We start from the raw sequence: 12,167 nt of genomic DNA, 5'->3' as shown, positions 1-12,167 counted from the left end.
TGGACACAGAAACGTATTCCTGTAGCCCCGGTGTATATAATAAGAGGGGTGGGGGGGGGTGATTGTTCCCCGACATTACTAAATCAACATATATTAGCAAGTGTTAACTGTCCTCTGTGGCAGGGAAAGGGTTAACATATTATTAGAACTGCTCTCATTTTACCGCCAGAATAAATCATATTCTCACTCAACTTCTGTAAGCGCCGGGAGACGTTTGTGGGTGAAGTAGCACGTTCCCTGATTTCTAGTAACATATTTACTACACACAATAAAAACAAATAAACCGGCGCCTCCAAAAAGAAATATAAATATAGCCTGACCAAATATAAAGTCCAATACGGCTGGGATGAGATCCAAGGCAGATTCTTCAATCAAGTCTCATGGAAAGACAAACCGACAAATAAGACAAAAAGAAAAAAGAAAAAAAGAGCAAAAGATCATAGTGCAACTAAAGACAACTTAAACAAAAAATCACTGATACGGTTGACAAGAAAATAATTACAAATTTAATGCAAATGAATTAAAATATATATAAAAACAACAAACACTTGAATGTTGGGCTAGAGACACAATAAAGCGATGACATCCGGTAGGGATAAAATTGAAACCCTATTTACAGCAAAGCTGATGATAATAAGCCCATAGCACAGTGTCCTGTTCCTAAAACCGAAGCCTGGTAAGTAGATATAGTTAGTTATAGTTATAACTAAGCCTCTAGAGATCCACATCATGCCCCTGACGAAGTGACTGACGTCACAAAACGCGTAGGGTATTTTTTATTGGCAGAGACTTTGACATTCTCCCCCGGTAGCACTTCTGTCCTCCCTATACCCAGCCTGAGCTCTCTGAGCTCCCCGGTCTCTGTCCAGCATTTCCCCTGCTTCTGCGCCAAGTGGTGACGTCACCGAGCTATCGCGAGACCTCTTGGTCTGCGTGTATCACCTCGGCGAATCCCTCGGCAGCACTGGGTCCAGGTCTTCACCTGTGTCACCCCCCACACATCAGCACATCCGTGTGTGTGTTAGCAGCGGCAGTTTCCGGCATCGTGGATCTCTGAAGGCTGAGTTATAACATCTACTTACCAGGCTTCGGTTTTAGGAACAGGACACTGCTACAGGCTTATTATCATCAGCTTTGCTGTAAGTAGGGTTTCAATTTTATCCCTACCGGATGTCATCGCTTTATTGTGTCTCTAGCCCAACATTCAAGTGTTTGTTGTTTTTATATATATTTTAATTCCTTTGCATTAAATTTGTAATTATTTTCTTGTAAACCGTATCAGTGATTTTTTGCTTAAGTTGTCTTTAGTTGCACTATGATCTTTTTTCTCTTTTTTTCTTTTTTGTCGTAGTTTTATTTGTCGGTTTGTCTTTCCATGAGACTTCATTGAAGAATCTGCCTTGGATCTCATCCCAGCCATATTGGACTTTATATTTGGTCAGGCTATATTTATATTTCTTTTTGGAGGCGCTGGTTTATTTGTTTTTATTGTCTGTATTGGTTTGTGTGAACCTTTTTTCCTGGCAGCCCCCACTTTAACATTTAAAGTGTGTATATTTTATGTTAGTCACCTATGTGTTACTATTTGTTATTTTTAGCATTAGCGCTGTTCCCACTGCCCTTCCCCTTTATATATTTACTACACACATACAATTACTGTTCTCCGAATAAAAATCTACAGTTTAAATGACAAATGTACTAAAAAGAGGAAAAATGCTTTTAACTGAAGGTAGGAAGAGAACAAACGTCATAATCACGGCTGGGAAGGGAGTGACAGGCAGTGGGAGATTACGTGGAAATGATGTCATCAAGTCACATGACACTGCCATCGGCCAAGAGGCAGGAGTGCGGCAGGAGTGCGGCAGGAGCGAGGCAGGAGTGCGGCAGGAGTGAGGCAGGGGCAGGAGTGCGGCAGGGGCAGGAGTGCGGCAGGAGTGCGGCAGGAGTGCAGCAGGGGTGCGGCAGGGGTGCGGCAGGGGCAGGAGTGCGGCAGGGGCAGGAGTGGGGCAGGGGCAGGTGGGGCAGCGGCAGGAGTGTGGCAGGCGCAGCGGCAGGAGTGTGGCAGGGGCAGCGGAAGGAGTGTGGCAGGGGCAGCGGCAGGAGTGTGGCAGGGGCAGCGGCAGGAGTGTGGTAGGGGCAGGAGTGTGGCAGAGGCAGGATGTGACATGGGCAAAGGCAGGAGTGTGGCAGAGGCAGGAGTGTGGCAGGGGCAGGAGTGTGGCAGAGGCAGGATTGTGGCAGAGGCAGGAGTGTGGCAGAGGCAGGAGTGTGGCAGAGGCAGGAGTGTGGCAGAGGCAGGAGTGTGGCAGAGGCAGGGGCAGGAGTGTGGCAGAGGCAGGAGTGTGGCAGAGGCAGGAGTGTGGCAGAGGCAGGAGTGTGGCAGAGGCAGGAGTGTGGAATGGGCAAAGGCAGGGGCTACGAACACCGCTGTACCTGTAAAATGGAGATTAGCAGGAACGCTCCGGCCACAATGTATATGTTCCTGGGTAACCAGGCCTCCAGCGCCGAAATGCAGCCTTTCAAATATGTTACTTTGCCCCTCTCAGCAAGCGACTGAAAGAAAACAAATATATTGCAGTAGAAAATCTACGAACGTGATGTATATTAATATGAATATATTCATACAAGCTGTTCTGCCCCTGACCTGATCCTAATAACATCATCAGGACCCCTCTGTCTGTTTCTCTCCTCATCGTGGAGCCCCGAATTTATTTGTTAAAAAGCCAAATATAATGAAATCAAAACAAGTGCAGAACACAGAGAGACCCAGAGACACGATCCTGCTCCCCGGCGGGAAATGTTCTGCGGCCGCTTCATTGTCTAAACCGGGGCGCGCTAACTGGGGTGGGGGGCACGAGATTATCTGAGGGGGGCACGGGGTTTACAGAGGCCCGCGCATTTACCGAAGGCAAAGGCCTCTGTAAACTGCACTTACCTTAGTTCAGACGGCTTCTGGAAACACGTCGCCATGGCAACGTGGAGGGGGTCATGTGAAGTCATGTTGCCATGACAATGTAACATCATGCCACCCAGAACGTCTGAACCAAGGTAAGGGGGGGGGGGGGAGGGCGTGCAGAGAGGGGGACAGCCAGCCGGGGGGCATGAGAAAAAGATTGCGTTCCCCTGGTCTAAACTAGGGATATCAACTCCAGTCCTCAAGAGACACCACCAACAGCCCAGGTAATACGCATGTTCCTGCTTCAGCGTAGGTGGCTCAGTCATTTTGACTGCACCTCCCTGTGCTGTAGCAGGGATATCCCTAAAACCTGGCCTGTAGGGGGCCCTTGAGGACTGGAGTTGAGCACCCCATGTCTTAAGCCTCTAAGGTATTACACCTGGAGTGGCCAAACGCCACCAACAGGTCAGGTTTTAGGGATATCCCTGCTTCAGCACAGGTGGCTCAGTCATTGGCTGAGCCACAGATTGAGCCATCTGTGCTGAAGCTGGGATATCCTGGAAACCTGCGTGTGGCGGCCCTTGAGGACAGGAGTTTGCCACCCCTGCGTTACAGAGACAGCTATAGGGGTTACATTAGCCTTGCTAGGTTGAGACAGGATCCTTGTTACATTTGGGGGGAGGTTCAGTATACAAAACAGTAAGTCCGGTTTAAGGCGGAAGGTATCTCCCAACCTTTCATGTCCTAAAAAATAGTTTCAGAAGGAACAACGGATTGGAAAATCTAAACTCATTTATTTGAGCCAACACAACGTTTCGACCTCAGAGGTCTTTATCAAGTGACATAGGGGCACTATGTAACTCCCCTATGTCACGCCCCTATATCACTTGATAAAGACCTCTGAGGTCGAAACGTTGTGTTGGCTCAAATAAATGAGTTTAGATTTTCCAATCCGTTGCGCCCGTGTTCCTTCTGCTACTGACCTAGGACTGGAAACGGGCTTTCGTTCAAGCCCGGGAGCACCGGTAACTGTATCATTGAAATATTGTTTCTAAGTGTGCAGCATTCACTTCATATGTCTGGACTAAAAAACAGTTTAACAACATTTTTTTGTTTACTATTAAATGGGAAAAAAAAAAAGGGGGACAAAAGTGTAAAACTATTTTCTTTGAAATACAATTGGTAACAGCGATGAGAGCGCTTACATTCTTCCGGACGTCGTAGCCACACTGCGTGTTCACAACGCTTTGCTGCGAGAAGAAATAGGAGACGTATTAAAGCAGGAAACGGTGGGATAGAGGAGCAGCGTCTCTGCGCTTTCCACACGGACGCCAATGTAAAAAAATGTAATTCAGCAACACCCCACTACTGACACCCTACTGTACCGAGGCCCGCGCGGGAACAAGATACACACATCCAGGCAATTCCAAGGCAGCATGGGGCTGTGTGTGCGCCTTCCTCTGGATCAATATAATGTAAATACATATATAGGATAAAGTATCTGTCGTCTAAATGTAGCATAGGTTGAACTTGATGGACACCCGTATTTTTTCAACCTCATCTAATATGCAATTATGTAACTATGCACCAATGTAACTATATAACTATGCACCAATGTAACTATATAACTATATAACTATGCACTTATGTAACTATGCACCAATGTAACTATATACAAGATCAGTATTATGATATCAAAACGGTTTATTCACCAAGGGGAGGGGGGAGGAAAAATACAATCACACCCAAGAGGGGCTTCTATTCCTAATTCAGGGGAAGCACCTTAACCCTTTGTTGCTTTGCAATGCGTTGCAGGTTCCTGCACCAGCAAAAGGGTCAACAAACTGATAAATAATTGTTTTTCCACATTATAAACAAGTAAAATTTCCAAATAAAAATAAATATCCCGGTTTATTTAATATCCCCCCAAGTGATATTTTCCCAGTTGTTTATGATACTTTGTGACGTCGGGGGGGGGCCGGGGGGTCTAAAGCCCTTCCCTGACCGGGTACTGCTGCTGTGTTTGCCCGTGGCGGGGCGGCACGCTGAGCGGGACTCACAGCCGGATCCGCGATACAGCAGGAGAAGGGGACGCCGCACTTCTCCCGGCTCAGATTCACACTGGAGCAGTTGAAGTATTCGTTCAGGTCCCAATCGTCTGGTCCCTGAGCCCCACAGCACTGATTCTGTGATGGAAACATGGCGTTTAAAATCGAATAATAATAATAATTCATGTGCATTTATAAGTCAGGGGCGGACTGACCAGGGGCGGACTGACCAGGGGGGGAACTGACCCCCGGGACGGTCACTTTTATTAGAAAGGGTCCGGTGCAGAAGAGAAAAGCTGCGCGTGCACATTTCGCCCAGCAGGTGGCGCAGCAGAACCCAGCAGCTCCTCTTCTCGGCGTGCTGCTGGTTATGGTAAGGCCGCGCTTATATTCCCGGCGACGCGACGTCGTGTCTAAACAAATGTATTGACTCCGTCGCGTCTGCTTATAGTAGGAACGACGCAACGGCGCGATCGCTGGAAGTCAGTGAAATGTTATTTTTTCAGGCACCGCTGCGTCACCAGGACACACGATGCATGGATGTAGTGTGCGTATTAGGCCGCATTTATAGTCCCAGCGACTGCAACGCTGCGGTCACTGAAAAATCAATTTGATTTTACTTCCAGCGATCGCGACCAAGCTTCGTCCCCACTATAAGCGCACGCGAAGGATTCAATGCATTTGTTTTGACGCGACGTCGCCGGGACTATAAGCGTGGCCCTGCATGTAGCACGTATATATCCTGCATGTAGCACGTATATATCCTGCATGTCGCACGTATATATCCTGCATGTCGCACGTATATATCCAGCATGTCGCACGTATATATCCTGCATGTCGCACGTATATATCCTGCATGTCGCACGTATATATCCTGCATGTCGCACGTATATATCCTGCATGTAGCACGTATATATCCTGCATGTAGCACGTATATATCCTGCATGTAGCACGTATATATCCTGCATGTAGCACGTATATATCCTGCATGTAGCACGTATATATCCTGCATGTAGCACGTATATATCCTGCATGTAGCACGTATATATCCTGCATGTAGCACGTATATATCCTGCATGTAGCACGTATATATCCTGCATGTAGCACGTATATATCCTGCATGTAGCACGTATATATCCTGCATGTAGCACGTATATATCCTGCATGTAGCACGTATATATCCTGCATGTAGCACGTATATATCCTGCATGTAGCACGTATATATCCTGCATGTAGCACGTATATATCCTGCATGTAGCACGTATATATGCTGCATGTAGCACGTATATATCCTGCATGTAGCACGTATATATCCTGCATGTAGCATATATACTGGAGGGTGGAATTTATCTATATAAAAGTGGCTGTTTTAGTGAAGCATCGCCCGAGGGACGCTTTGGCTGTCACTGCTGAAGCCGGGGTTAGAGAGACACACACAGTGGGTGAGAGAGAGGGTGGGACGAGACACACACGCGCGTGCACACACACAGTGGTGAAGACATGCACGCATACACAGTGCGGAAGACACACGCGCACCATGCGGAAGAGACACACACATATACGAGTGCCTGTGTTTATAGTGAGAAATCAAAGCTAAGGTGTAGGGCAGAGGAGTTTATGAGGCTGAATACTAATGGCCCATTCGGCGTCCGTACCGCTTTCTGCAAGGAATCAATGAGGTTCTGCAGGTCGATATCGTCCCGATACGCCTTGATGTTGTTCTCGAAAAAATCCTTGGCTCTGTCCCTCACCCAGTCCTGGAACAGGAAAGCCAAGACGGCCACAGCCAACTCCATGAAAAAGATCAAGACGATGGCACCGCAGAACTGTGCAGGGATACGTGGGCCAGAGGTTACACTGTGCAGGACTTATACAGAGCGCGAGAGCGAGAGAGAGAGCGAGCGCGAGAGAGAGAGAGAGCGCGCGAGAGAGAGAGAGAGAGAGCGCGAGAGAGAGAGAGAGCGAGCGCGAGAGAGAGAGAGAGCGAGCGCGAGAGAGAGAGAGAGCGAGCGCGAGAGAGAGAGAGAGAGCGCGAGAGAGAGAGAGAGAGCGCGAGAGAGAGAGCGCGAGAGAGAGAGCGCGAGAGAGAGAGAGCGCGAGAGAGAGAGAGCGCGAGAGAGAGAGAGCGCGAGAGAGAGCGCGAGAGAGAGAGAGCGAGAGAGAGAGAGCGCGAGAGAGAGAGCGAGAGAGAGAGAGCGAGAGAGAGAGAGAGCGAGAGAGAGAGAGCGAGAGAGAGAGAGCGAGAGAGAGAGAGAGAGAGAGCGAGAGAGAGAGCGAGAGAGAGCGAGAGAGAGAGCGAGAGAGAGAGCGAGAGAGAGAGCGAGAGAGAGAGCGAGAGAGAGAGCGAGAGAGAGCGCGAGAGAGAGCGCGAGAGAGAGGCGCGAGAGAGAGCGCGAGAGAAAGCGCGAGAGAAAGCGCGAGAGAGAGCGAGAGAGAGCGAGAGAGAGAGCGAGAGAGAGAGCGAGAGAGAGAGCGAGAGAGAGAGAGCGAGAGAGCGCGAGAGAGCGCGAGAGAGAGCGCGAGAGAGAGCGCGAGAGAGAGCGCGAGAGAGAGCGCGAGAGAGAGCGCGAGAGAGAGCGCGAGAGAGAGCGCGAGAGAGAGCGCGAGCGAGGCAATTCATAGAGAGGCATAAAGTTGGAAATAGTTTTTGCAGGTGAGCGACTTACAAACTTCAGAAGACAGATATTCTCTCGGAGGGCTCCCACGCAGCCAGCGAAACCCAGCGTAAACATAATGACACCAACCAGCAGCACCAGCCACACCGGGTCAAAGCCATGGAGACGGGTCACTTTAGTTATGTCCGACAATATCCCCTGAGAAATAAGCACAGACACAGCCCTTAGTATATGTACAAACATACATGTGACACTGGCTCCTACCAACATTATACACAGTATACAAGTATCTCTCTAGAACTAGGATCAACCACCGATTAGAAACATCAAGTGTAGATAGATATAGATATAGATATGCTTTGTATACACACACAAAATGGAAGTGAAAGGCGCTCCCGAAACATTGTGACCAGAATATGATGTTGTGCTCGGTTCAGTGATAACAGGACACAAAAAGATGGAAGAGGCAGCACACCCCGATACTGCAACAACAATACTCTATTACAAAAACACAACCAGGGGTCCCCATCGCAACTGGGAACACACACACACAATTGATTGAGAAACCACACATAGTTAAGTAACGGATCAGTGCAATAATTTATCGGTATTACGTTGGATCAACAAAGACTCCCGATTTTTGAAAGCAAGATGTTGGTCAATAAAAGGAAGATTATATTACAGCAAAAGGAAACCACAACCTCAAGAGTAACGAACATTTGGCCAACACTGTGAGAAGAGCAACGGCAGCTTGGAAAAGAAATGTACGCCTTCTAAATTAGGATCGTTTTTGTTAGAAAAAAGGAAGAGATCAAATAGGAGATATTATTACAGATAACATATATATATATCTTATACTAATATTAGTGAAAGCACTGCATGCATGCCTGCCTGCTGGATGTCCGGTGTCCCTAGGGGAAATCTCATTGGTCCCTTGGGCCGCCCCCGCACACCTCTCATTGGCCTGAGGCGGGAGTGACGGCCCAAAGGACACACAGGGACAAAAACACACACACAGGGATATACACACACACACGGACACACGGACACACGGACACACACAGTAGGGGGGGGGGTGTACATTAGCAGCATGTATAACCCGGGGGGGGGGGGGCCTCACATACCCGCCGGAGCCTCCGCCTCTTCCTCCCCGAAATCAGCCTCCCCCCCCCCCCCCGGCGCCGCTACAGTCAGCGGAGGAGCGAGTGCCCGGGACAGCGGGGGAGCGGCCACAACAAGCTGCCTCCCGCCTCAGTTCCACGTGGGAGCGGCCGGACGGGTGAGTGAGCGGCCTTCACCTCCCCTCACCCCCCTTCAAATCACCTCCCCTCCACCCCCCCCCCCCCCCCCGGCACCGCTACAGTCAGCGGAGCGAGCCAGCGCCCGGGACACAGCGGGGGACCGGCCACAACAAGCTGCCTCCCGCCTCAGATCCACGTGGGAGCGGCCGGGACGGGTGAGGGAGCTGCCGAACGGGTGAGTGAGCGGCCGGACGGGTGAGGGAGCGGCCTTCACCTCCCCACACCCCCCTTCACCTCCCCTCACCCCCTTCACCCCCTTCACCTCCCCTCACCCCCCTTCACCTCACCTCCCCTCACCCACCCCTCACCTCCCCTCACTCCACTTCCCTTCCTTCCACCTCCCTCCACCCCCCCTTCACCTCCCCTCCACCTCCCCTCCACCCCCCCCTTCACCTCCCCTCCACCCCCCCCTTCACCTCCCCCTTCACCTCCCCTCCACCCCCCCCCTTCACCTCCCCTTCACCTCCCCTCCACCCCCCCTCACCTCCCCTCCACCCCTCCTTCACCTCCCCTCCACCCCCCTTCACCTCCCCTCCACCCCCCTTCACCTCCCCTCCACCCCCCCCCTTCACCTCCCCTCCACCCCCCCCCCCTTCACCTCCCCTCCACCCCCCCCTTCACCTCCCCTCCACCCCCCCCTTCACCTCCCCTCCACCCCCCCCTTCACCTCCCCTCCACCCCCCCCCTTCACCTCCCCTTCACCTCCCCTCCACCCCCCCCTCACCTCCCCTCCACCCCCCCTTCACCTCCCCCTCCACCCCCCTTCACCTCCCCTCCACCCCCCCTTCACCTCCCCTCCACCCCCCCCTTCACCTCCCCTTCACCTCCCCTCCACCCCCACCTTCACCTTCCCTTCACTCCCCCCTTACAACCTCTCACCACCTCCACCCCCCTTCCCACCTCCCCCACCCCCCTTCCCAACTCCCCACCACCTCCCCCCCCTTCCCACCACCTCCCCCCCACCCCCCCTTCCCACCACCTCCCCCCCCCCTTCCCACCACCTCCCCCGCACCCCCCCCCCTTCCCACCACCTCCCCCCCACCTCCCCTTCCCACCACCTCCCCCCCCACCCCCACCACCTCCCCCCCACCCCCCCCCCCTTCCCTGAGGCGGAGTCACGGGCCAAAGGACACACAGGGACACAGACACACACACACACACGTAGACACACACACACACACACACAGACGTAGACACACACACACACACGTATACACACACACACGTATACACAAACACACACACGTAGACACAAAAACACACACACGTAGACACACACATAGACACACACATACACACGTACACACACACGCACGTAGACACACACGCACGTACACGTAGACACACACACATGTACACGTAGACACGCACACACACACACACACGTACACGTACACACACACACACACATGTACACGTAGACACGTACACACACACACATGTACACGTATACTCACACACATGTACACGTACACACACACATGGAGACATACACACACACACATGGAGACATACAAACACATACGTGGAGACATACACACACACACACGTATACACTCACACACGTATACACACAGGTATACATACACATAATGTATACACACACACACACACATGTATACACACACATGTATACACACACACACACACATGTATACACACACATGTATACACACACACACACATGTATACACACACACACACACACGTGTATACACACACGTGTATACACACACACATATGTGTATACACACACACGTGTATACACACACACACGTGTATACACACACACACGTGTATACACACACACACGTGTATACACACACGTGTACACACACACACACACGTGTACACACACACACACACATGTGTACACACACACACATGTGTACACACACACACACACACGTGTACACACACACACATGTGTACACACACACACACGTGTACACACACACACATGTGTACACACACACACATGTGTACACACACACACATGTGTACACACACACACATGTGTACACACACACACATGTGTACACACACACATGTGTATACACACACACATGTGTATACACACACATGTGTATACACACACATGTATACACACACACACATGTATACACACACACATGTATACACACACACATGTATACACACACACACACACGTATACACACACACACATGTGTTTACACACACAAACATGTGTACACACACACACACACACTTATACACACACACACATACAATGTATACACACAAAACATGTATACACACACACAAACATGTATACACGTGTATACACACATGTGTATACACACACACGTATACACACACACAATGTATACACACACACGTGTATACACACACACACACGTGTATACACACACACACACACGTGTATACACACACACGTGTATACACACACACACACGTGTATACACACACACACGTGTATACACACACACACGTGTATACACACACACACACACACACACACGTGTATACACACACACACGTGTATACACCACACACACGTGTATACACACACACACACGTGTATACACATACACACACACACACCCACCACCCCCCAGCACCACCACATCAGCACACCGGTATCCCATGCCCCCCCAGCACACTGGCATTCTCGGCTCCCCACCATTCCCAGCCCCCTTCAACACCATCAGCACCCACACATCGCCACCTTTGCACCTCCCCCATCGGCACACCCACATCCGCACCCCCACATCAGCACCAAACCCTCCCAAATCAGCACACCAATACAATCACCATCAGTACAGCCACAGCAGCACTACCACCGCACATGGGCCGCGTGGACCACTCCCCACCCAAATGCCACACCCACACCACAAACATCCCGGGCAACGCCGGGGCTCTCAGCTAGTATATATATATAAATAAAAAAGGTCAATACAATGGAACGTTTCACCCCCAGGGACATGTTTGAGCGGGTGCGCTGCAGAAATAATCCCCGGTGATGTCCTGCCCACACTTTATAGATATGGACAAGTGGAATGTGACTATCTTTGGGGAGAGGTGCAGCCTACGACAAGCTAAGGATTCTGTTTGTCTGTCCCTTGAGCAGCAGAAGGTCAGGGTGCGACAGGAAGGAAATGAGGAAATGCGGAAGGAGACCAGAGCAGCAGGAACTCTCTGGAGACCAGTTATCCCGGTCAGGTCATGGACCAGTGGGGGGTTTGGCGGCAGTACCGGATTACACAGGAGTCCGACAAAGAGGCCAGGAGGCTTGAAATGTTTCTCTATTGTGCACATATAAAGC

The 12,167-nt window shown here is 50.7% G+C and overlaps 1 protein-coding gene across 4 annotated transcripts in view; it reads right to left on the bottom strand.

Annotated features, from left to right (window-relative positions):
- The window catches only part of TSPAN14 (tetraspanin 14), a 32,015-nt gene that overhangs the window by 3,340 nt on the left and 16,508 nt on the right, over positions 1–12,167 (bottom strand). For all 4 annotated transcript variants that reach the window (XM_075610449.1, XM_075610448.1, XM_075610450.1 and 1 more), the window contains 5 exons: positions 7,611–7,757; positions 6,600–6,770; positions 4,957–5,082; positions 4,102–4,146; positions 2,434–2,553 (listed from right to left, as the gene is read on the bottom strand). In XM_075610449.1, coding sequence (XP_075466564.1) covers positions 2,434–2,553; positions 4,102–4,146; positions 4,957–5,082; positions 6,600–6,770; positions 7,611–7,757 — 609 coding nt within the window. The remainder of the gene's footprint in view (positions 1–2,433; positions 2,554–4,101; positions 4,147–4,956; positions 5,083–6,599; positions 6,771–7,610; positions 7,758–12,167) is intronic.

Source organism: Ascaphus truei, chromosome 8, assembly GCF_040206685.1.
Source record: "Ascaphus truei isolate aAscTru1 chromosome 8, aAscTru1.hap1, whole genome shotgun sequence".
Lineage (NCBI taxonomy): Eukaryota > Metazoa > Chordata > Amphibia > Anura > Ascaphidae > Ascaphus > Ascaphus truei.
This window is presented reverse-complemented; position numbering and strand designations above follow the sequence as displayed.